Source organism: Fragaria vesca, linkage group LG6 (assembly GCF_000184155.1).
Source record: "Fragaria vesca subsp. vesca linkage group LG6, FraVesHawaii_1.0, whole genome shotgun sequence".
Lineage (NCBI taxonomy): Eukaryota > Viridiplantae > Streptophyta > Magnoliopsida > Rosales > Rosaceae > Fragaria > Fragaria vesca.
The window spans coordinates 3,816,614-3,842,658 of NC_020496.1; the positions used below are offsets into that span (position 1 = coordinate 3,816,614).

At 37.4% G+C, this 26,045-nt stretch overlaps 5 protein-coding genes across 6 annotated transcripts; all 5 read right to left on the reverse strand.

Annotated features, from left to right (window-relative positions):
- Positions 1–2,354: 2,354 nt before the first annotated feature.
- Positions 2,355–3,591, reverse strand: LOC101309169 (zinc finger CCCH domain-containing protein 3-like). Of its 2 annotated transcripts, none has more exons than XM_004302258.1 (5): positions 3,447–3,591; positions 3,304–3,365; positions 3,028–3,109; positions 2,853–2,921; positions 2,355–2,716 (listed from the first exon to the last, which is right to left on the reverse strand). In XM_004302258.1, the coding sequence occupies exons 1-5, from the start codon at positions 3,574–3,576 to the stop codon at positions 2,607–2,609; spliced, it is 453 nt and encodes a 150-aa protein (XP_004302306.1). In that variant the 5' UTR covers positions 3,577–3,591; the 3' UTR covers positions 2,355–2,606. The 2 variants fall into 2 exon arrangements, with proteins under 2 accessions (XP_004302306.1, XP_004302307.1); XM_004302259.1 differs by having other exon boundaries at positions 2,853–2,885; positions 3,447–3,585.
- A 452-nt stretch (positions 3,592–4,043) lies between these two features.
- LOC101308883 (glycogen synthase kinase-3 homolog MsK-1-like) lies at positions 4,044–8,143 on the reverse strand. The gene is made up of 13 exons (XM_004302257.1): positions 7,958–8,143; positions 7,184–7,357; positions 6,981–7,079; positions 6,809–6,868; positions 6,444–6,716; positions 6,189–6,263; positions 5,968–6,024; positions 5,732–5,872; positions 5,600–5,650; positions 4,958–5,053; positions 4,793–4,876; positions 4,607–4,709; positions 4,044–4,497 (listed from the first exon to the last, which is right to left on the reverse strand). The coding sequence occupies exons 2-13, from the start codon at positions 7,295–7,297 to the stop codon at positions 4,412–4,414; spliced, it is 1,239 nt and encodes a 412-aa protein (XP_004302305.1). The 5' UTR covers positions 7,298–7,357; positions 7,958–8,143; the 3' UTR covers positions 4,044–4,411.
- A 1,224-nt stretch (positions 8,144–9,367) lies between these two features.
- On the reverse strand, positions 9,368–13,092 carry LOC101309647 (putative RNA polymerase II subunit B1 CTD phosphatase RPAP2 homolog). The gene is made up of 6 exons (XM_004302260.1): positions 12,397–13,092; positions 11,568–12,293; positions 11,203–11,456; positions 10,801–11,058; positions 10,035–10,193; positions 9,368–9,825 (listed from the first exon to the last, which is right to left on the reverse strand). The coding sequence occupies exons 1-6, from the start codon at positions 12,971–12,973 to the stop codon at positions 9,721–9,723; spliced, it is 2,079 nt and encodes a 692-aa protein (XP_004302308.1). The 5' UTR covers positions 12,974–13,092; the 3' UTR covers positions 9,368–9,720.
- Positions 13,093–23,816: 10,724 nt separating this feature from the next.
- LOC101293805 (aspartic proteinase CDR1-like) lies at positions 23,817–24,587 on the reverse strand. Its single transcript, XM_004304869.1, has one exon. The coding sequence runs from the start codon at positions 24,585–24,587 to the stop codon at positions 23,817–23,819; it is 771 nt and encodes a 256-aa protein (XP_004304917.1).
- Position 24,588: 1 nt separating this feature from the next.
- On the reverse strand, positions 24,589–25,053 carry LOC101294096 (aspartic proteinase nepenthesin-1-like). Its single transcript, XM_004304870.1, has one exon. The coding sequence runs from the start codon at positions 25,051–25,053 to the stop codon at positions 24,589–24,591; it is 465 nt and encodes a 154-aa protein (XP_004304918.1).
- Between the last annotated feature and the right edge of the window lie 992 nt (positions 25,054–26,045).

Genomic DNA, 26,045 nt, shown 5'->3' on the forward strand with positions numbered 1-26,045 from the left:
AAACTTATAATAATCTGTTATTTAATATAATTATTATATATTTACTATTTTATAACTCTCTTTACGTATTCTCTTTTATTTTCTGTTAGATTTTTTTATCGGGTTAGAAATTTTTTCATGAAGTTTTTCAATTTATAATCAAAAGAGTAATATTATATATTCGAACTACAAATCTCAAATATGACATCAATCACCTAGAATTTAAAGAAAACAAAAATATTGAACAAATATAATTTTTTCAAAGTTAAGAAACTAGTAGAAGTACAATAGCATAAAAACTAGTTGTTAGTCTGCAAAATAAAAGCTAAAGTTGATAAAAAAAAATCAAATAAATTAGTAAATAATACATATGATTACGACAGTAGTCGAAATTCAGGTGATGAATTTTGCATAAAAGGTTTTTATTTCTTTTCTTTTGATGCGTAGTAATAATGAAGAAGAGTTAGGTTTCAGGGAAGATACAGTTTCTTTATTTATTTATTTTTTTCTAATAATTGATGGATGTTTTTGTAATTAAACATACCTATAAAATCCGATGTTAAATATAAAATAACATGGGGTGTGTATTAAGAAATTAAAAGTGTGTATTTAAAATTTCTCTTTCTTTTTACCCAGTTCTCGAAACAACATTCTCGCACGGTCACACCCAAATACCCATCTCTCTTCACAGCCCTTGCCTCTGTTCCACCACCGTCTACCATTTTCTTTTCTTTTTTTTCGTTCTTTTGATATACATATGATCGGCACAGCTCGACAGACAATGAGAGCCTTCTGGTCTATATGATTAGTCGATATCCGTGAAGCTTGACACCATCAGTGGCTTGCTGGACTGGTTTATCAATTCGGTGATGATGAACATATATAGCATATATGCTACAGTGAGAAGGGTGTGAAACGTTAACACACATTTTTGTGGAATATGATAGGGTAGATTACATGCACTAGTTTTTCGATGTTAACTTACTAGAGTAAGTGAAAGTGGCATGTTAGATAACCTTTTTTTCTCAGTGACCGATACTTGAGCATTTGATGATAGATTTTCGATATTTTCGTGCTCCTAAAGAGCTTAACATTTCTGCACCTGAATTGAAGAGTTTAAAAATAACTTTGTCAGATCTTTGCGGTGAATATGAGAGGGATACCATTTTCAAGTTATTCTTTGGATGATCCAAAATCTTTAGTCAAAGCCAATATTCATCTGAAAGGCCATCAATCCGGAAATCGTGTGCCTGTCGACCGAGCGCTTCTAGCAGAAATTTCGGGTGTTCAGCATCTGTCTATTCCAGCTCCTTGTTTGGAGGCAAGTATACTTCTTCATTTACAGTATGTTTACTAGAGTGGATTATGCAACTGAATACCAAACGATTACAAGTGTTTCCATTAGTATAGGGTTAGCGAAAGCTAATTTGTGAGGCAGATACGCCCTTATTTCATTTGGAGGAGTGGATATTTTGACATTATATGCAGACTTGAAGAGTCATGCGCCTTCCTTATAATAGTGACTTAATGAGATGCACATTTCCCCTGCATCTCTCTATTTTTCATTATCAACTAATTTGGTGTTCTTATTGTGTTTTCTTTGTATTAGAAAGAAAGAGTAGTATATCTTCCAATTAGTTCAATGTCTGCATGAGTTTTTCTTTGATTATAGTATCTTTCATGAAGGTTTGTGATCTGCCTGCTTTTGGTCATCTGAAGAAGTTGAAGCTGAATGACTGGGAGTTGCTGGCAATAAATTTTCTCAATGTGTCGCCTAATTTGGAAGATCTTGTCTTAGAAGTTGCAAGGAAGATGTTCTTAAATTTGTGCTATTTGATAAAATATTAATGGAAGTATTCTTGTACTCATTTATTTATGAATTACTTTCAGGGAACCAAATCAGATGAAGAGTGTATAGAGCTTCAATGGAATCTTCCCGAGACTGTGCCTGTTTGTCTATCGTCACATCTGAAGACTATCTGCATAATTGGATTTAAAGGATGGAAATTTGAGATGGAAGCAGCAAAGTATCTGCTAAAGAATGGTCGAGCTTTCAAGAAAATGATAATTTATACAGCAAATGACCTTCCTTCTATGAAAGCAAATAAGTTGCCCAAGAATTTCTCTTGTTTCAAAAGACCTGTGAAGTGGAATTTATCAACATGTGATTTGGAGGTCTCAGCATTCCGTCTTTAGCTTATTCTAGTCTATCATGTAGTATGGTTTTGGGTTCTGTTTTTAGCATCTATGTTGATGGAATATTTTCATATATTCAGCAATGTTCAAGCTGTATTTTTAAATTATTTGGCACTGCAAAGTTTTAGAAATTCTCAGGCCCAGACATAACAGTTGTGAACAATACAGAGAAAGCACCCTGGTGATGAAATGAGCTTATATTGCTAAGTACAAAACATTCTCTTCAAGAGAGAAATACATGAACAACACGTTCTTGTGAAACTGTGAAACAATACAGAACACAAGCTTCATCCCTACATGGGTTGAAGACGATCTCTGTGTCTCATCATTTCAATGAGAGGATCCATATTTCATTGTGCAGCTAAGTGCCTAAGCTAGTAACATTTAAGGGTACAGCATTACCTAAATGGCGGATACGAGACACATAGAACTCATCCCCAGTCCACAAAAGGAAGTGGAGGATATCCACCCTCCGGAGGAGGCATTAGCGATGGCGGTAGGTTTCCCCATGACATTCCCATGTTATCTCTCACCACCACATCTGTCAAGCAACATGAGAACAACTCAGCAACAAAATGTGAGCAGAAACAACTAGGGCCGAGAACTGTTAGAAGCAGAACTGAAGTCTGTTGAAACCGAAAAGCAAAGACAGCAATGAAGTTAACAATCAGAGTTACCTGGCAAAGAGCTGCCTGCAACCATTTGATTCCCTTGAATAGTTGAAGACTGACTATTATCAGTTACACCTATCACAGCATTCCAGCTTAAATTACATATCACAAACATATATATACCTTCTCGGCTTCTCCAACTAAAGTTAGAAAGAGAACTACTTGTTTCAGATATGGTTACCTGATGCCCCTTGAGTAATTGTATTCTGCTGATTGTTTTTGGGGTGAAAATACTTGCAAGCATCCCCATATTGGCAAAATCCCTATACAAACCCAAATCCAAATTCAACTCCAAACCCAATATAACTGCAACTGCAACCCGATACTTACATAGGTATTTACATGCGCTAGTCAAAGAAAGATCAAAATTTTGACACCAACCCATTTCTCAACAAGCAATCAAACCACTTGGGTAAACAAAGAAACTAGAATTAAAGAGAGGAGAAGATTACTGTACCGTGTTGACAAAGCGATTGCAAACCCCTCTTCCCAAGCTTTGCGCATAAGCATCATTAGGATCTACAGCCAAACAAGAATGTAGTTACTGGTTATGTTATAGACATACATGTCATATGTAGGTGAGAGAAGAGAAGAAGGTACCTTTGAAGGAGTCGAACCATTGAGCTTTGGCTCGAAGATGTTGGAGAGACTGAAGATGTCGTCTGCGAGCGTACGGAGTGTCTTGGAATTGTTTGTTGCAGTATTCGCAGTCGTATTTCCCCAAAGGCATATTGCAACTCTCTTTTCAATCTCTCTTCCGTCTCAATTGGTCTATTTATAGATTTCGGGTATTCTAAAAAAATAATAATAATCTTTTTCTATCCATTGTGTTTGTATTCTATTGGAATTCATGCGAAACCAAGTTTATTTACCAAATGATGTGTCCGTACATGCTTTTTTCGAGGGTCAAGTTCTTCGACATTGCAGATATCGGAAAGGGAAGACGAGAACTAGGGGAAGAAACCTCCCATTATCAGATTCCGATTTGAAAGTAAAGATGGTTTTTGCAAAATGTATCGAAATCAGACTAGGAAACATAAATAAACAGGGAGGATAGCTTTCGTGAGGAAAGCGAACGGTACTTGAAATGGTTGCCCAAAGCATTGGTAGTAATATCTAAGCATGGTTAGCCATCTTTCCATTAGTATTTCATAACCAGTTACATGATCTGAGCAACCAGTGGAACATAGAAAGCTTCCTTCTAACATTGGAGCAATGCTACCTTTCAATAAATTTATCTGCCAAACTGACCTCAATACATTGAAAATACAAACACTAGGACATCCATCTGTCTTTACTAGAAACACTGATACAAATAAACATATAGATAGAGCCGATATTCGTCTTCTACGGGATGATACAATCTTAATGATACAGAGGGAGGGTAGTGATAATACCCCTGGAGGTCTGGACAAGCCGAGATTAAATAGAATACATCTAAATCTGCTTTTACATAACAAGGTCATACATTGATATGCATTAAATAAAATGGAAATAGGTAGCAGGCGAAGATAACACATAGCTTTCATATCTCGGACCAAGCTTGCGGTTTCTTACATTTCACACTAATCAGAGGTCATAAATGGGACTTGCTTTCTTGCATGCTCTGGGACCAATTTCATCAAGATCTCAGCAGGGACCCCCTTCAATTCTAGTGGATAGCAACATGAGTAAAATTGAGTTAGAACTTCGTATTATGCTTAAAAGAAAAGCATTTGTTTTAATAAAAATGGATTGTATGTCAAAACCAAGCATCATACCATGAGATTTAAAGTTGAACAAAGGTGGAAGGAAACGTCCATTTGGCAGGCGGGTGTTCAGGTCACGAAGTTCATCAAAGAAGGGATGGGTCAAGGCATCCAGCTGCATGAGACACATAAATGTAACTGAGATTCACAACAGTTATAGTTAACAACATGAACAAAGACAAAAACTCATATACTCACAGCTGTGCACCGCAAGTTAGGAGAGTATTGCAATAGTCTTGAAACCAGGTCAACAGCCTCTGGAGGCATACGCTTGTGGAAAATCTACAAAAATAACAGATAAATTAGTTGTCTAGCGTATAAATAACTAACTAAATAAACAGAAAAAATATTCCTTTGTGATACCTTGTGCCATGGGTGAGCTTTAATTTGAGGGAATTTGAACTCTGTATAGTTAGGGTTCATGCATTTGATTTCCTCCCTTGTTGGAGTGCCCAATACCTATTTGCAGATAAAGCAACAAATGGGTTCAAGTTCACATCTTTGCACAAGAATAACAAGATACAAATGATATTGACAACTACATATACAACTAAACATTAACCAATATGATTTTAGATCACATTAATTTTGCAACCCCACAACTCTCGGTTGTAGGATAATGACAAAGTTAACCATCATAAGAAACTGTTCTGCTCTCAGTGAAGCAGAATACATGTTTGGTAGGCTGCTCTCTCAAACATTCAGAAAGAACCCTTTTTCAACGATGATCACCGAGAGTAAATTTTTTTCCCCAATATTCAGCAATCAGGGCATCTAGAAGGTGAGTTTAACAGACATCTAGATCCATTTCCTCATTTTGCAGCTTTGGTAATTTCCCTCAAATACTACAGTTCAGCCTCATAAATTTGACATAAGATGAATTATAGCTTCAAAAAAAGTTATTTTGAATAATAATGCATGTCAAACACAATCGTCGTATCGCTATTTATTGCAAATTGAGTTACAATGGGCTATAGCAAATACTGAAACAGATATTAAAATTACCTTGATAATCTCAACAAGCTGGTCAACTCCACTCTCTCCAGGAAACAGAGGCTGATGGAAGAGAAAATTTCCTTCTATTAGCTTTATACTATACAAATACTTCAGAAAATGCAACACCAAAAGAACACCAACCTGTCCGAGCAATAGCTCAGCAAGAACACATCCAACAGACCAGACATCAATAGCTGTAGTATACTCGGTTGCTCCAAATATGAGTTCTGGTGCTCTATAGTATCTAGAGCAGATGTAAGATATATTTGGCTCTCCTTTTACCTGCTCGACAAAATGACATGATAAATACACTTACAAATTTATTTAAAAAAAAAAAAAGGAGCAAAAAGAAAGGAAACTAGATTAATAAAGCATACCAAAACTTTTGCACTTCCAAAGTCACACAACTTTACTTGGTGGGTATGTGGATTCACCTGCACAAAATATGAAACAATGAAATTACATTTAACTAGCACTTCTGTCCTATTTACCACATAATTAACTTCACATACAAGCCAAACACATAGAAAGACAAAGGCCAGTCTTGCTCTATTAAGACAATAGGCATACATATATAAGAGAGTATTAAAGTACATACCAAAAGGTTCTGAGGCTTAATGTCCCGATGACAGACTCCAATGCAGCGGTGAATGTAGGATAATGCCCTAAAGATCTGCCAAATATGAACAAACACCTTAGGGACAAGGAACAAAGACAATACTTGATGTACAATTCTGAGACTCAATCAACCTATGCTTGGGACTTGAGTCAACAGTTTCAATTCTCCTGTCTAAAAGTATGCAACATACTGCTTAATATTTTTCATCTTGCGACTATAGGAAATTTACTATACCTGGTATGTGTAGAGTTTAACATATATCAGAGGCATCCGTTGGTTCAACTTGTTGTAGTGTTTTATCACACGATGAACTGTTTCAGGGACATACTCAAGTACCAGGTTGAGATAAAGTTCATCCTTTTCAGTTGTTGAAAAGAAGCAATGCTTCAAAGATACAACATTTGGGTGGTCAAGAAGACGCATGGTTTGCAGCTCACGGTTCTTGTACCTCTTGTCTTGTAGAACCTTCTTTATGGCAACAGTTTCACCAGTCTCTAAGCACTTTGCCTACATGAAGAATCAGCAATCAGCATGGAAATTGCTAATGACTGCAAGGGTCCTAAATTCTCAATTTGTACAGCGAAAGACTAAATTCTTACTTGGAACACAACTCCAAATGATCCATGCCCAACAACACGCTCAGCCATGTAACTAATTGTCTAAATTACACAAACAAAACATTCCGTTAGTAGATTCACAACAAGAATATCTGGAATAGGAGAAATTAGTGGTTCACATCATTTGCAGACTGAAGTACAAAAGATATTTTACCTGCTTTGGCTGACCATTTCTACCACCAATGGTTGTCACAATTATATGGCCCGTCTCTGTTCCATTACCATCAACAACAGTAACAGTAGCTTCCATTTCCTGCATAAATGAGGCAGCCCCTTGTTATCCACTAGGCGAAATTCAATAATCTAAATAATGCATGATAAGAGAACAGAAAGACCCTTGACCAAAAGCTCACATACCTTGTCGTCCCTAATTTTCATGTCATTCATCTCTTCGGGCAATTTATCCACGCCAACAGCATGACCACTCGGTTCTCTCAAACCCGCTGTAGGTACAACACCCACAGAAGCCATCCTTATCAAACTTGTTCTGCTATCTCTTGTTTTCTCCTCGATAAACCAACCATCAACCTACTGAAAGCAAACAACCAACGATAATCAACATCTCCACTACGAAATCGCCACATGTACAACCTGAACACAATCTCCACACCCATTATCCAAAACTCAAAACTACAGCTTTCAAGAAAAAAGAACTATGTCTGAAATCCAACTCAGCTCAAGCTCAAAAACCAAAGTGAACACTAAGCACAAAATATTAAACAAATTAACTCATAATTGTAAACTAAACCCAGTAATTTTCATGTGAACACAAAAAAGATGGTCATAAATGAGACCCAAATTGAGAAGGAAGCAATAAAAGGCTAGTCTTTGACCTTCTATATATACCAGACACAGAGATCCAGCAAATAAACACCCAACAATCCAACCCCAAGCAAAAATAGCTGCAAAATCAAACACCTCCCAGAAATGTCTAGTCTTTGTCTCCCCAAAAATAAATATAGAAACCCAAAAACTCAAATTTAAGAAAAAGGGTCAGAAACTGAAACCCAAGTACCAAAACAAGCCGATCCACACACCTAAAAGGGAAACGAACACAAACCCATCACAGATGAACTTGGGAATTGAAGAAAGATGAAAGCTTTGGAAGAAAAGGGAGGAAAATTTGTTTACCCAAGAAGCTGAAATTGGGGGAGATCAGGAAGGAGGGATCATCAGAAGAGAAACGACGGCGTATTGGGGGAATCAGAGGCGCAGATCCATGATCTCAGAGAGAGGGAGAGGATCTAGGTGTGGTTTCCTCTTTAGGATTTGGGCTTTTTTTCTTTGTGTGGTGGTGATGGTTTGATGTGTTGAGGGGACAGTCAAAGAAGAAAAACCCGACCTCTACCACCCCATATTATTGAAGCTCTTATTTTTCAAAGAAAATGAAAAAAAGGAAAATTGGTTAGTTAGTTTTATTTGTTTTTAGTTTTGATTTATTTTTGTTGTTGTTGTTATGGGAGAGATGTACTTTTGGTTCTTGTGTGTTGTTGGCTTTCTTTGTTGACCATTCAAACTTACTTTTGGTTTTCTCTTTTTCTCTGTGGAGCTTTAAAAAGGTGGGCAAGTACAAGCTTGTTTAAAGTGATTTGATTTTGGCGCCTTTTGTTATTGGGCACCCCGCACCCCCACATTGTCCATGGGAAAATATGAGTCCTTTTATTTTTTTTATTTTTTGGGAAAATATGAGTCCTTGTTAGTTTCTTGAGTTCATTTATAATATTGAACATGAGGTATTAGTGTTTTTCTTTTACTTGTATTGTGTGATAAATTTTAGTTTTGCCAATACATTGTTGTTAAAGTAAATAAAAAGGTCAATCACAACTAAGCGACCTTTATTATATAAAATATATGACTATATGTAACAAATTGAATTATGTTATGTGTTTACTGTTCCTAACTGGTTGTTTTGACTGATTAAACTAACTTTTAAAAACAACCAAAAATTGTGTATATGAAACAAGCCAACAAAACAAACATACTTTGTCAAGAAATTAGTACTTTACATGTGAATTAGATGTAACAAAACAAATCATGATTTTTCATTTTGTTAGTTATAACGATCTTTATTCTGACCGAACTAACTTCCATTTAAGAAAAAATCAAGGACCCAACAAACGCAAATGGTTGTTAAGTAATGAATCACAAACTATAGGAACAACGCTGGTCTCCACCTGTTGGTCGTTCAACTTGAGCTAATTTGTACTCAAGAAAAAGAGAGAACATGAAAACGAAATTTTACCTAATTGCTAATTACTACCTGGGTGCCCCTGTGGTTAGTGGGAGCGCCAAGATTGAAAGTCCCAAAGATTCGAATATTCCTGTAGGTACACAGCGCCTTTTACCGGGTAAAAGATAAGGCCCAAGCCCATCTCGTGACAATGACAGAGCGACAATCAGTGAGGTTTTTCCACTTTCGGACCACCAAGCTCGTCTGAATCATAGACTCTTGTTTCACGCTTATACAATATTAAGATTGATCTTAAGGCCCAGCTGTCTTATCATTACCTCTATCCTGATGATATTTTGACCCATAATGATGATATTTCAACACCAAAACGAAAGTACTATCGTATTTTCTACCGAGTATGTACATTCATGAATCCGTAGAGATAGAATGAGTCCATATTTAACACATTCAGTTCGTACAAGCACTCGAGAAAACATGTACAATGCACCTCACAGCTTCGAGTCATTTCGTCTGGTCACAAACCAGCGCACCCGACTACTACCCGACTACTACTTTCATAGTCAACAGTTGCAAGTCAGCTTCAGATAATTGATGCTCGTTCTAGAAATCCAGAACTTTCAAAATGAAGGTGACAGTTATCGCAAGCAACGTCTAGGCACAATTGTTGACAAGGTTTGAAGTCAGCCCTCATATTTCAAAGTCATTAAGCGCCACTCTGGGATGCGAATTGGGGAGCTCGGCCAAGGGGTATCAGGAAATCCTTCATGATCTCGTACTCTTCTACGCTTATACGGGCACCATCCAGCACCTATTTAGTCAATGCCAACACAATAAGTACAGTTCCAACATTTTTGGTATAACAAGCAAGTGATTGCCCAGTATACAAGAATTTAAGATCCACCATTACGACGTTAATTACTGAACTTATCTTTTATGTTCTAAGACACGTGTGTGAACCGTTTCAAATTGGCACCGTTCTCAATTTATGTGAAATGAATAGCATAGCGAGTCACCTACCCTCTGAATCAGTACCCTTCTATTTGTCATGTGAGGAGTAAGTGCCGGCATCCTACAAACAGAGAGACCCTCAATAAAAAGAAGAGCGATCACTTGCCACTGTTTCATTCTGAATGCTGGTAACGCCTCAATAAAGGACATTGTATTCAACATGAAGCCCTGTACAGAAATTTCGGAGTGGCAGTGAGCAAACAATAGAAAATCCATTTAACTATGCTATACTAGGGAGACAAAACCAAGATTAGATTTAGTAAGGTAAGCAAAGGTCTCCTATACTGAAAAAAGAGCAGGGATAAAAGGTTGTGCCAAGTACCAAGAACAAACGCGAACAACATAACAAATAGTGTCACAGTAGTAAACATGAACTATGCAAAGGTTGTTTCCTAGAAACCAGAAAGGTGAAATATGTTTCCCTCTCTCGGTTATTTTACATCATATGAAAATTTCCTAATTGATATGTTGACTTCTGACAAACATGCCCCTTGATTACAAGCAGTTGGAGAAAATGCAGTGTCCTCAGCCAAAACACTTGAAGTCCTTGAAGCCTTTTATTACTTTTGTTTATTCTTGTTAAGTCTTCACATTGTCCCACAATTATAAACACTGAACAGATATTTCCCTTGCTTTCAATATAAGAAATTTTGTGAAGAGCTTTAATATGGGAAAGTCACCAGAAGCCCTATCAGCAGGACAACATAAATTGAAAAATAAGGGGCAAACTAATGCAAGTCCCTTCATTTGACTTTTGAAGGTTTAAAATACATACCATTCCTTTCTCTAAATTGGGAACCGCAAGCCCTAGTTCAGCAACAATTTCTGGTAGAGCCCGAGAAAGAGATGCACCCACAGTTAGCTTGATTTCTGAAGACCGACCATCTGCCAACACAATCTTATGGGGATAACTTCTCCCATTGACGTTTAGAAACTCTTCATGGAAACTATCATCCTTGCCATATATATAAGCCAACGTAGATGATGTTGTCCATGTAAAGAGAGCATTCCACATTGTTGCGAAAGGAGATAACTGGAATAAATGAAACGTTGCATATTATTAGCATAAATCTAGAAAAAGAGAAATGATATGAATACAGTATCAAATTTTAACCTCCCCATGCCTCCCAACAAAAAAAAAAAACTAAACTAAAAAACAAAAAAGATGAACTCTTACTGTCAAATTGAAACCATCTGGTGGAGCATCAAACCAAGAGTCCTCAGGATTAAATAAATCAAACTGTGAACTTTCGGGTTTTTTTGGCCACTTTGAAAGAGCCTGTTCTGGTTCAAGCATGTCAATATCCTCTGTAGACTCTTCTTCATCCACACTATCCTCTATGGAATCTTCTTCATCCGCACCATCCACTATGAACTCTTCTTCATCCACACCATCTGTGCGTGGCAGTATAATAATTCCGGCTTTTGACACTGGGAGTTGCGAGGACATGAAACAAGCACTAAACGGATTAAAACAAACACATGAAGCTAACATTGAATCAATTTGCCTGCAACAAAGACTTAATCGATAAGATGACATACCAGCATCACTAGTATCAAATTCTCCGGTTTCAACAGCTCCGGCTGCCTCACTCAATGCTACTGCACAGGCTTCTGCTGACTCAAACCATTCATTACCTTGCACGACTGAACTGCCTACTACCTCAGGAACCTCTTTTGCATCATGCGTTCCACTAACCTCACAAATATTTTCACACTTCGTACTATCAATCGTCTTATCAACCCAACTAAAAGAGGAACCAGCTTCACTTGATGAAGAAGGTTTGTACAAACTGTCAAATGCACCAGGATTTTCTAGTCCATCTTCCATATCTCTCACCTCACAAAGATTCCTCCTCCCGGTACTATCACTCTTTTCATCAGCCCAAGTAACAGAGCGACTAAGTTTCTTTGTCCCTGAATGTTTAAGAGAAGACCTCAGTGTACCCTCACTCGATTTCTCCCCCTTCCCAACTTGAGATTCCTCTTCCGCTTCAATCTTCAACCTAGACATACCTAAATCCCCAACATCCATCACACCTTCACTCTTATTAGGAGTGGCCGATGTTTCTAACACACTAAATCCGCTCTCTAAGTCTTTACCTTTTGATTTCTTTAACTCGGTATCAACATTATTATCTGCTACATTTGGTGGCATTTTCGACACGCTATATTCATCACAAGCTAGTAATGTACTCATGAAGTCCATATCATTCAAAATCAACTGTTTCCCACCGCCACTCGGCTTCGCATCTTTCCCTTTCGACCCTGCAACATGCATCCTCACTCACTTTTAAGATACAACAACACAAAACAAACAATCCTAGCAACCTGATCACACATTACACTACAATTCAACATTCACACATACCTTGTTTGTTCTTCTTCGCACCCGACGCCTTCGAAACCCTATCCCTTCTCGGCACATATCCCTCAATCGCATTCGAAGGACCAAACTCCTCCACTTTCCCACTGTAAGTCCCACTCTTCTCTTCAATCTTCAAACTAGACAACCCTAAATCCCCAATCTCCTTCTTCTCCTCCCCAAACTCCCTCAAAACCCTCTCAACCTTTCCCAAATCCAACACGTCACATCTCTCCTCGCTCAACCCCTGAGCAAACGCCTTGCTGTCAATCACGCACTTCGATGAGCAGTACAGCTTCGTCTCCCTGAGATCGTAGACCTTGTGCTCCTTGAGCGAGATGCGGTAGTGGCCCTTGCGAGTTCTGGAGGCTTCGGGAGGTAGGGCGTTGGAGCAGAGAGGATAGCCGCAGAGGTCGGCGATGGATCGCTCCGTGACGACGTCGGTGTAGTCGGAGCGGGAGATTATGGAGCCGGCTAGGTAGAGGCGGTCTAGGGTTTTGACGCTGTCGAGGAGCGCGAGTTGGAGCTTGTACACTGCGTCGTTTACTGACTTGGATGGGTTGGTGTGCTTGTGGTTTTCCATTGTTGCAGAGTTTTGGAGATGGTGGATTTGGGGGTTTAGGGTTTAGATTGAATTGAAATTGGGAGCGAAGCTCTCTTTCTCTCTCTTCTTCAGAGAAGAGGGAGGAGGTTCTGTTCTTCTGTTAATCGGTTGCGCGGGGTTAGTATATTGTACGGCAATACCCGGACTGTGTAAACCGACCCGTACAAATGCGGTCATACTCAGTCATACCCGGAGTAAACCGACCCGTTATTACCTCACTAATCCATATCATACATTTTTGATTTTGATCGAAATTCTTTTTATTAATTCGTTGATGATCCGGATCAGTTAATTCGTTTATTTTGATGAATCTGTTACCAAATATTCGTTTTGTTCACGTATCCAAAAACATCAATAAACTTAGTGTCGAGATTCAGTACTTTAGTTACCTTAAAAAGTTACTATTTTAGAGAAGTTGAGGAGGTGATTAGAATGTTCTGCGGGTGACGACGTTCTGAGATAGCTCAGAGTATTTTAGTCATATAATTTTAACTTTTTACCCATACTCTTCATTTTGTTTCAATATCTATATTAGTAGTTATGAGTAGTTATTATGATAGGTGCTTAATATTTATATTTAAAATGTTAGAGTACTTCTGGATATGAATTTGGACTAAAATCTCATAACTCTGTCGAATTATCAGGTCGGGTTGAGTTGAAAATTATTATTATTTAACGGCTTTATATTTAGGTTTATTCACTTGGTATCCTGATAAGATACTTATCAAAAATTATGCTCGACCATTGTTTGAGGCAAATTCAATAGTCGAAAAAATATATAGTTCTTTTGACAGATAGTTATGCATGCGTGATTTAGTATAATTTTATCATGCAGTTACCGATGAGTATGCACTTATTTGTAAAAAGTGATGACAACTTTGAGCCGTGGCTTGGTTGGTTAAGGTGTTTAACTTACAACTTTGAGGTCATGGGTTCAAACCTCACTGACATATGTAGGGTGTGTGAGTTATTAATAAAACAATTTTAAAAAAAAAAAAAAAAGTGATGACACAAAATAAGTAGAAACGTTTGAAGTAGCCTACCTAGTCAGTATTCAAACAAAGATCCGGGGGAGTATCTCAACAAAGCTAGATTAATCTCTTGTTCAAACCTACTCATTACAAATTAGCGAAAGTTGAGACTCAAATTCTAGACATAATCACATAGGATTCTCGACCAACTTTACCATAATAGGTGGTTGTCCGAAATAGACTTGCTAAAATATCTAGTGCATGATTGGGGGTTTGGGGCCGGGCGTCTTATGCACAAAAGCAACACGTGTTAAAGACAGCGGCCTTCTCCTCCTTATAAGGAGAGCTTGACAACCTCTTTCCCATACCATCGTGTCCCCCTTGACTTAAGTCTTCTAACTCATTGACTCAAGTAGTGAAGCCAAAACTCTATCTGCATGCTTGCACTTTGCCACTCTCAAACCCTACAAGCATCACCCCAGCTCGATCCTCTAGTTAATTTGCTTCATTTCTTCGCCGAGTGAGTAATGGCATCCCCTGACTCCGTCGTGGAATTCCGACTCCTCCGGAATTTCGAAGCAGAACAAGGCAACATGCTGTTTGAGAAGGCACTGGCTGAGTGCAACAAGGACACGCAAGACCGGTGGTGCAATGTGGCCAATAAGGTTGTGGGTGGAAAATCAGCTGAGGAATTCGAGAGGCACCATGAGAATCTGGTGCAGGATCAACCCAATTACATGGCCACTGGAAGCAATGCTAAACTCAAGAGGAAATGGAATTGCTGATCATGAACAGAGGCTTATGAAAAATCTGAAGACCTGATGCCATATGCAACACATTGCTTTGGGATGATGTTGCTCCTTCCTACCAACTGTGCGTGATTGTGCTACCAGTTTAAGGAATAATTAACCTCATGTGTTTATTATATATGGTTATGAATTTAAGAAATAAATTATGTTGCCAAGTACTCTGAATGTGTTAATTACCAGTTTCAAGGACCAACCCTATCTACGGATGTTAACCATATGTGTTTATTATCTACGGATGTTATGAATTTCTACAAGAAATTAAGCAATATATTATCTGTACGTTTCTATTGAAAAAGCATTTTAAAAGGCAAAAAAGCTTTTGTTGATGACTTATGTGTTACAGCTAGAACTAGGAGATCTAGCTCATGTGTTAATGTTTAGTTATGTTTTCTTGTCTTGTTCGAGCCTTTTTTAGGCTCCGTTTGTAACCAAAAAAAAAGAAAAAGACGAACATGCACGAATAAACTCGATTAATTACTGCAATGTAAACCGTAAGAATTAACCATGAACAATCCAAACAATAGCAAAGCCATATTGAGACCAGAAGGGTTCCAAACCTCACCTTATTTATTATTTTTGTTCCTAATAATTTATGTTTTCTGTTCTAAGTTATGCACTTTAAGATCGTATACATATGATTCAATTTCTCGGCATTGCTAATATGATGTAGGATGTATGGCGGAGGACGGAGGTGATTGAAGAACGGTTCGACTATAAAAACGGGTAACCCGAATCAAAAATGCACATAATCAAAAACTAGACTCATTCCCTCAAACAAAGCAAGCTTGTTTTTTTGTTTGGACGAAAGACAAAGCAAGTTCGATACGAAGTTTCGTAGTTCTTGACCAAAAAAACGAGCTTCGTAGTTCCTTATCGATTCAAGAGATTCCAAAAGATGACCAAACTAACTGACATAATCCTAGTCGGACGATGGCTTCTCTGCTTGGAGAGCCTGAGCTTGGATCTGCTTGGACTTCATTGCCAAGCAGCCACGTCATCAAAAACCAATCCAAGGGCTAGACATTAAAAGTCTCATATACACCAACTTTAGACCACCTGCAACATATAATCAATCTCTCCTCTCTCTGTCCTTCATGCCTTCTACAACACAAGACCACCAACAAGGCAACAACATCTCTCTCTCTCTCTCTCTCTCTCTCTCTCTCTTCTCCATGCCTTCTACAACGCAATTTAGTTCTAATCCTTAATCGCTTCTCAAGTTTGGGGGACGACATGCAATGTCATTGGATATAAAGATTCTTTCGAGACCAATTGCGCTCCTGAAGCAGACCCAATAAGAATTTTGGCTGATAATTGCCCAAACCTGGATTGGAGATTTGTGATTTTGAACCAAATCTGGATTAGAAATTGCCCAAAAATCAGTCATAAATAAGTAAATTCTGGGTATACGTACTGGAAATTCAAAAATTTGAGACCCAGATCAGTTGGCGAGCCATAAGAGAATGGATTGATTGATCGACATGAATTGGGAGAAAAGTAAGAGAACAGGCGTATGAACTTTTGCAGTCGACATGATCTAGTGTGGCTGCTGTAAACATTGTATTTTGTCATCTTTTATTGCTGTCCATTGGATAGGTTTCAGATGACGTGGCAGCTTGGCAATGAAGTCCAAGCAGATCCAAGCACAGCTTCTCCAAGCAGAGAAGCCAAGAGGCCCCTACCCCCCACCGACCCAACCACTCATCCAAACTTTTGTGTGTTTCAGTCTTGCGCACCAATCATAGTCTGAATATGAGCACCAACTCTCGTGATGATAGAAACCAATCAATCAGTCTCTGCATAATTATTTGCAGCATGACGAAGATATTGCAGCATGACGAAGATGAACTCTGTCCTCGTTGCAGCAGTACCCACTGCCTTTGCGACACGCCGACCACTGTGTTGGTTCTACGTACTGTGCTCGAAATCATGCATGTACAGTGGTTCTTATTTACCACAAAGCTGGCTTCACTCTGAGATGAAACAGACCATCTTTTACAATCATGACCACGCATTACTATTTGCTATTTACCTTTTGGTTTTGGGTAATGACCAGAGGTTCTCTGGTGTAGATTACCTAGCCTAATTTAATTTGGTAATGACGAAGACCTGAGAGGTTGGGTGTACGTACACCAATTTTGGCAATTTAGGGGAATGTTGTTGTTGATGATGATGATCTCTAATTCTACATATGAATATGTTCAATTAGTTGCATATATAGGAATTAACTGATCTCCCAAAAGATCTAAAACGCTTTTATATAACAGGTAAATGAGGTCATCTCGGTGGTATAGTTGCCCAGAATATGTTTCATTTCCCTTCTAAATTACTGGACGATTAGGGGCATCTCGAAAACCTCCAGGTTAAAATATGGTGTTCAAATTAGTATGTAACAGTGCAACACATACTTTCCTCTACATGATCACCTTCACAGTTCGCACACTACTGAAAGAACTCGAAAAGAATTGCGCAAGCAGGCAACTGGAGAGAGACGTTGTTATCTGATCTCAACAATTAGACTACGTGCATTAGCTAGGTATATATGCTACTTTGAATGCAGCACATTTATAGACGACCAAGCGATATATGAAAGGTCTCATTTGGGTGAGGGTTGCCTTTGACCTCGGAGGCTTGAGCTACTGTACGTAGATGAAGTTTTCTATCCCAAATCGAACTTTGAATATATAACTGATGCATGACCTAAATTATGATCCCGAATGATCAAACAGACCATACAGATAAGAGATTCCCAAAACTACATCACATGTTCAATTTCAGACAAACTACTTCTGTGCGTTAAAACAATCTTCTGCACCAATAATGCTCCGAATATGAGAACCGACTTTTGTGATGCCTTCAGTACATATTGATAGAAACCAGTGCTTGAGCCTCAACATTATTAGCAGCAAGACGACGATGAATCCAGTTGTTGTGTTCACCAGTCCACTGTACTTGTTGCCTCTGCGTTAGCGACACGTAAAAACCCATGCCACTGAATTGGGTTTACTGTGCATACACATACGTTCTTCTTTACCCCAGCTTTGGCTTCACCCTAAAGAATAAAGATGAAACTCACCATCATGACCATGCATGCATTGGTTGGCTCCTTTTAGTATGACTAGACGTGATGGTGTAGAGTAGCCAGCTTTTGGTACAGACGAAGAAATGAGAGGTTCTGGTGTAGTGGCGTACAAACAACACCAGTATATATGGCAATGACGATGATGATCTCTATCACATAAATTACGTAAGTTAAGAGGGAGTTATAAGTTTTGATGGGAGATATGATTGGTTGATCCAAATGCTTAATAACATATAATTTTGGGATCATATATCTAGTTGATCAGTCATTACGGAGGTCCGTATTTTTTCTTACGGTGCGGATTTCCATTTTAGACTTACTTTTCGATCGAATTTTCACATCTTCTCTGTCTAGTATTTAGATACTAATGTATAGATCATCTCTGCAAAATTTCAGCTAGTTTGGTTATCATTAAGGCACTCAAAACTGCGATTTTCTGTTATAAACATGAACGGTTCAAGTTCGACAGAATTATGTTCATCTATTGATTTAATCGAGTTAGAATGCCTAAATGAAAATCAAATTGGCTGAAATTTTACAGATATGATCTATACATTGGTATCTAAATACTAGACGGTGGAGATATGAAAATTCGATTGAAAAATGAAAATTCGATTGAAAAATAAGTGTAAAATGGAAATTCGCACCGTAAGAATAAATACGGACATCCGCACATGAGAAAATCTGTCTAGTTTATTTATATGATCGATATTAATTTGCGACAAGTTGTGCTCACATGCTTTCTTTAAAAATATGAATGGAGCCCTTTAGAACAACCCAGGTCTAATTTGGACCTATGTTACCCAACGATGGAGGATGTTCATGGACTTTGAACTTTACTTGCCCAAATCAAGTTTCATCCGTTCAAAAGAAAAAAGAAAAACAGTATCATTTTAACACCCAAACAGAAAGCCTTCAAATATGTAATGAACTTTGTGAGCCAATGATATTAATCTCTATCTAATTCAATAAGTTTATAAAGTTATTAAGTTTTTACATAATTAATGGCTGATATTAATATTTAATATTTTTTATATTTCTAATAAATTTCATTCATATCATCTATTCACCCCATAAAAAAAAGGGCATCCGATTGGTTCCAAAAATATGAAGCCAAAGAAGACTGCAAGCAAGGGAAACCCATTGCATGGTGTTACTCCAACTCCCAAACCTCCTAGCCCTAATCATAAGAGGTGCTTTAAATTTTTCTAGATTTTCCATGAACTGTGGTTTTCCTATGTTGTTCACATGTGGCGGGTGTTTTATTCTGCTATTTCTCATTCCTTGTTTTAGAATAAGGACCTATGATCTAATCTTTTGGATGTAGGCTCACCCGTGATACCATCGTGAGCGGAAATTTGATAGAGGTTGCTATCTAATTGTGTATCAAATAATCTTAGTTGCCTGCTGTAAGTAAGATAATTGATTGATTCACATTGTAATCTCTACATATATTATTGATTTACCCCTTAAAATATGATATAAAAAGAATAGAGATGGTCAAATCAGTAATCTAATATTATGATTTGACAAGACATATTAAGTGGAATTAAGAATATTTTGTTTTACTTACATGACATGACACATACGATTAAGATCACAAATTTTAAGCCTTAATGTTCATATTTTAGTATTAAATCTAATAAGCCTTTTTTTGCTCAAGATACCGAAGCTAGCCCGTAAATTAGAAAATTAAAACTCGAAGCTAGTATGTATTTGAGTTCGAGTAGGCTACTACGTAAAGACTTGTTCGTAAACATTCATTGATGCAAACTATTGACTTGACGTGATTTGCACTAATCAAATTCATGTCCAACCTTCCGCCATGCTGCCATTCAAATGTTACTTGTTGATGCACGATAGCTACTGAAAGTCAGCAACTGTGTGTGTTGGATCATGGATCATGCGCGGCACAATAGCAAGTGCTCAAATTTTGGTTCGAACCTTTCGGATTCATGCAAATGCTACTTAAAACAAGCTAGGCTAAAGCAAAAGGTTACACTGCCGTCACTGGTGTAGCTAGAATTGAAATTTAGAATGATCAAAATTCATATGTTAAGAAAGTAAAAATTTGCGGTCATTCGTTACAAAAGAGCACAAATTTTTTTCCTAAAAACACAATAACACAAGCTTTCTACAATTTTTTTGTCCTATACAACTACAATTTTTTTGTCCTATACAAAGTAGTAGAAAAAAATTGTTGTCGGGAACCTGTATGTAGAAGTATTGTATTATTTATATATCCTTAATGTTGAAAGACCATTAAATCATTAAGTGGTTTTAAATACACAACCCTAATAACTTAATACACAACCCTATTATTTGATATTTCAAATCAGATTTGATTGATATGTTAAATGACAAAAAGAGGCATGTGTAATACAATTTAAATATTAAGAACAAACTTATATTTGGAAACTAATAATGTGAAATATAAACCAATTTAAAATATTAAAAAACGGAAATTGATTTTTGAAAACTTATAAAGTGAATTAGAACAAATTCAATTTTTAAGATCGATAACTTATATAGGGAAACTATTAAAGTAAACACAAAATTTGCAAGGAAATTTGGATATTCAATTAATTTTTTTATTGTCCTTAAAGATTCATAATTTCCAAGTTTAGAGTGTGAAAGTGTCAAACAATGTAATTGTTATGCATATGAACACCTATTTCATTATATTTTACATATTTTTCTTTTCACCCAAATGCACTATTCAGATATGTATTTTTCATCTTATTTATCATTTTCATGTTTAAGAATTTAAAATAAACAATGAATTTGTAAGGATTTCTCAATAACTTACACAAGTAATAGATATGAACATTTATAAAATGTTAATAAATATATACTAATTATACAATAATAATAGTGTTAATATAGTCACATAATATGATATTTCATGGATTTTTACATTAAGGGTATTTTAGGTACTTTGGGTTGTATATTTAGTAAAATATCCGAATGAGAAATTAAATAAGTGGTGTATTGAGAAATGAATGTGTATTAAATTATTTAGGGTGTGTATATAAAATTTCTCTAAATCATTTTGAATAAATTTTGAGAAGAACTGTGATCCTTGAAGCACATATCAGTAAGGTAAGAATTTGTATTAATTGAATCAATAAATCATATATTAACAACATAGATTTCTATATATTCCATTAATATTCATGGATATTTAAGCCTATTTAAGATTTTTCTTAAAATTAAGAAGGGTCATTTATGTTTCATTCTATTAATAGTGAATATTAAGGGTAATTAAAACATTTATTAAATTTGAGAGGGATTGACTTCCCTTGCTCTAGGCTAGCTACGCTTCTGCACTGCATCTAAGTAGAAGGGGATTCAAAAATGGTCATTGATGCAGTTGATGCAGTTCATGAGAAGATAATTAAGTCTACCTTAGAGGATTCAGCAAATTATCCAAGACATCAAAAAAATTGCACAAGGTTTCAGCACCATCTCTTTTAAACACATTTATAAAGAAGCAAACTTTACGACAGATGTAATTGCAAACACTTGACACCAAACCATATAAGAAAGATTGTGGGAAAACAATATTTTGAGAAGAGTCACCCGATGTATTCAATTTTATAATTTAGGAACTGGCAGACAACTGTATGTAATGTACTGTATTTAATTGACTTTCGTATAAGAAAAAACAAGCTAGGCTATGAAGTTACTCAAGTTAGTACTTAATCCAAAGCTCATACAACTTCAACGAAATCAAAAGGCGTCCTCATTATTCATGCCTACTTGCTGATCTTGCTCATTGCTCATTGCTCATTAATCCAAATCCCATTCAACTTCAATTTCACCGCCTCATCGCCTACTTTCATTTCTGGATCTTGGTTCAATCTAGAATTAACAAGATAGAGACGAAAATTGTGATCGAAGAGATAGAGGATGCACTTCAAATACATCTGTACATGATCTGCTTTCTAATTAGCTCGGATTCTTAATTAATCAATTTTCTCTTTTGATGTTGCAATCTGAGAAAAACCACATGCAAAGCAGCAAAATCCAAAAATTAATACATCAAATCTATCTTTTCTATTTTTTCTCAAAAAAAAAAAATATATCTTTTCTATTTTGAAAGGACACACAATTGGTCCTTAGAATTGCCTATTAATTTTTTTTTTTTTGTACGCAAAGGTGGGTTATACCCATTGTATTAATAGTCACAGCCAGAATGGCACCCCGATACAGACCTCAACAAATTGAGGTGATTCACATACCATTACATTGTACATTGTCGCTCATCAACGATGAGCCTAGCAAGCTATAATCTATCTCTACATAGAGATAATTTTGCATGAAACTTCCGTCGCTAAGGCGCTTAATTGCGGTACGACAAGAAGTGTTCACTATCTAGATGTAAATGAAACATCATAAGCTGTAGGCATCAAAACCTACATAGATTCCTAGAAACCTACATAGTGACTTGGCGGAAATAAATTAGTAAAATCTTAGTGGCCCAAAAAGATGGGCTTAGAAAACTAATACTAAGAAAAGGAACATAGAAAGGGCCCAAGAACAAGTCATAGGCCAGCTGGAAGCCCAAGCAACCTCAAAGAATGGGCCCAGCCGAAGCCCAACAGAAAGATGGTCCCTGATCTGATTCGCCTCCTCCACCACCACCTGCCTCCATCACCGCCTGCTGCAAGCAAACTCACGGCCACGCCAATCCTCCACAAAGCTTGTAAATCTTCCAGGCACTCTATACCAAAGGTCGACCATGCACGCACAGTCTGCGACCCAAAACAGCCATGCCGCCAACAAGAAGATGAAAGCCTATGAAGACCCCCGCCACCGCAACTCTCAAACAAGCAAGGATGAGCATCCTCGAAACCTGCACAAACCATCAGATCTAGAAAAATCTCCGTCTAAACTCAAGCCGAACCACAAACCAGAGACTATAAAGGCATATGGGATTCCCGTCCGGCAGCGAAACTCGACGAGGCTAAACCCTCAGGCCTATGGGATATAGAATTGCCTATAATGCAACAAACTGAAGTATATAAATGCAGTCGAGGAACTCAATTCAGAAAAAATCAACATATATCACAATGCATTTTCATTTCTTCCTAGCACTCGTTGCTATGCTCCTTCCTCTCATCGTCGCTATCCCGGAGAGGCGCTCTGTGACCGGTTTGTGGCAGCCAATACAGAATACTAGCGACCCGAAGGTGATAGAATTAGCCGAGTTTGCGATCTCTGAGTACAACAAGAATACCACAAAGAAATTAGACTTTGAGAGTGTGGTGTCGGGCAAGTTTGCGCACATGTCCGGCACCTTTTATGAACTAGTCATTGCACCCAAAAATGAGTCATTGCCCACCCCGGCTGAGAATTATGGAGCCGATGTTTGGGTTTTAGGATTTTATCAAAAACTGAAATTTTTAGGCTTGGTTAAACTTAAAAATTAATATCGAGCCGAGTGATTTCAGAATTTTTATTTATCTAAAGGATCGATGTGAAATTGTGTTGCTTTATCCTATCATTTCGTAACAAAATAGAAGTTGGTACTCATAACGATTATCAACATTTTTCTGTGTTCTATTTGCAAAATTGGGTCATACTACCAGTGTTCAAGCATGGCATTCAGCTCTTCCTTTGTCAGTTAGTCCAGCTTTTTATTTTGATCTTTTGGGAAGTGGTTGAAGTAGAGGTTTTGTGTTGTCATTATATTTCACCTTGTCGAAAAAAAAAAAACATTTTTCTGTGTTGTGTTCGAGTTGTTCTGTGAGTTCTGTCTACATATCTGAATACAATCAAGCCGGCCAAAACTAGAGAGAAACAGCACACTGAAAGTAAAAGGCATTCTGTTTATTTATTTATTAGGTTTCATAACCATGAAGCAGTATATGACATTACTGCATATGTATATAAAAACCTTCAACGGAACATACTTGCGATGACATAGTTCTGAGTACTTCTGAGAGTCAAAGAACTCAACAATTCTCAGGTGCAAAGGACAATTTAGAAGCACCTACATCGAAAAGGAACCTATGATGAATCTGTTGAAACCCTCCCAAAATATTTGTACTGTAACTTGGCAGAACCATAAAGCAAAATTCGTTCACTATTTCAAAGATCTGGAAGATTGAAGCTTCCTTGAGCTCAAGGTTTGCTGGCCCTTCAAAGCGAAATGTGATTTTTGGGAAGGCAAAGTTTCCGAGTCCTTGAATATCCTCCATCATCGGGTAACATAGGTTGAAATTAGACCTAGGTTGGTCCAAAGGGCTCCATTCATATCTTTCTAGAAAGTATGTGACCACATCTTGTCGCAAATGGTCATATGCTTCTTGATCGAGGAGAGTGTATGGAGTTCCTGAATCAACTATCACCCCAAGATTATCTGTCATAAAACGTTTTGGATCTATTGGGAGAATTTTCCCATCAAAACTAATACCTGTTAAGTTTAGGTAATAGCAATCATCATCAGTACCATAAATTGGTGTTGTTTGTACACCAGAAGTACCTCTTATATCTGCATCGTTACCAAAAGCTAGCAATGCATGATCATGATGGTGGTCATGGTCTCCAAATATGTGCAGCGGAAGGCAATAAGAAAACTTGAGAAGGGTTATAGGACTTAATTGATAAAGTATAGAAGAGAGATCATATTTCCCTAGACCAACAACTCCAGATATTGGATCACCTCTAGTATCATTTTCCCAGGCAACAAAACGCTCGTTGTAGATTCCACATCCAAATGCCATATCAACAACCAAATGCTGCCTCCCATCTTTCGACTCGAAAGTAACTGTCTATTCCCAATCTGCCTGTTGTCTTTTCTCCTTCAGCGTACATTATCCCATAAAAGCAGTAACGGCCAGAAGGAGCAGCATAAGGAGGAACACAAAGAGGGTGATTGTTAGGCATTCTTTGATACGTTGTTGACCTCATGGGATCGAAAACTGGGACCGAGACAGGAAAACACAATTGGCACTGTGCACATTGAGCCCATGGGGTAGTGCTACCCGTATCCAAAGCCAAATTGACTTTCACTGGAGGTGTACCAATCTTCATTTCCACATAAAAGTAGTCACTAATTGAACGATGAATGGGAGCTCCTAGCATAGAACTAGTGCTTGTGTTTGTGAGGCGGCGTTTTGACACTCGGAGAAGATTCTGATGTTTTTGGAACAGGGAGAGGTTTGGTGCAGAAAGAATGGTGTGTTTCATCTTTAGAGTGAAGCCAGCTTGGGGTAAAGAACCATGATTACTAGTACTCAACTCAGTGGGTGTTACCAAGGCAGAGGCTGCTAGAACTACAACAACTACACTGGTGAATGAAACAACTTATTCATCATCATCGTGCTGCTAATAGTGCGCAGGCTCATGGATTGGTTTCGATCAATGGACTGAAGGCAATATGTGCATATATATAGTGCGCTGAAAAGGTTTCCAATTGCTATTGTTGAAGGAGGGTTTAGGAAGGTGTAAGGTATATATGGCACGAATATATGACTAATCCATCTATAAGAGAGACGTGTTTAAATACTTTATTCCTAGATACAGAGATTTCTTACACAATACTCAATACTTATTCCAGTTAAGTTTCCTCGAGCCAGATTAATTATTACCAATCCCCTCTACATGATCTGAGTAATCACACACTCATACTAACTAGTGTTCTCCATATCGACTCATTCAAACAGCTAGCTGCGTCACTGCGGACTAAGAGATGCCAGATTAAGTTAACGCCAACTCATATATGTTCTATACTAGTGAACAACCCGCGCGCTGCTGCGGGCGCTGTTGCGGGACAACAATAGGCACACATTGAACTTCTTACATAATATGTAGGTAGTATGAGTGACATTGATAAAGACACTTAGAGTGGATACATGAGAAGAGAACTATAAAATTCATATCTATACCATACATAACAGTATTCATTACGCTGTATTGTTTGTACTTCAATTCCATATATGAAGAAAGAATTAATGTATGTAAGTTAACTAACCTGCACATACGAAGAAAGAAGAAAACAGTATTCCTTGGAGTTGAACATTAAAATTGTGAGGTGATGAAAAGCTTTACAAATCCTAAAAATCTAGCGTAAAACCCGGGACAATAAGTCTGCATACAGAAGCTATAATAGTAAGGAGTCAAAGTAATAACAACATCCATACACAACAGCAAGTACATAACAACATCCATACACAACAGCA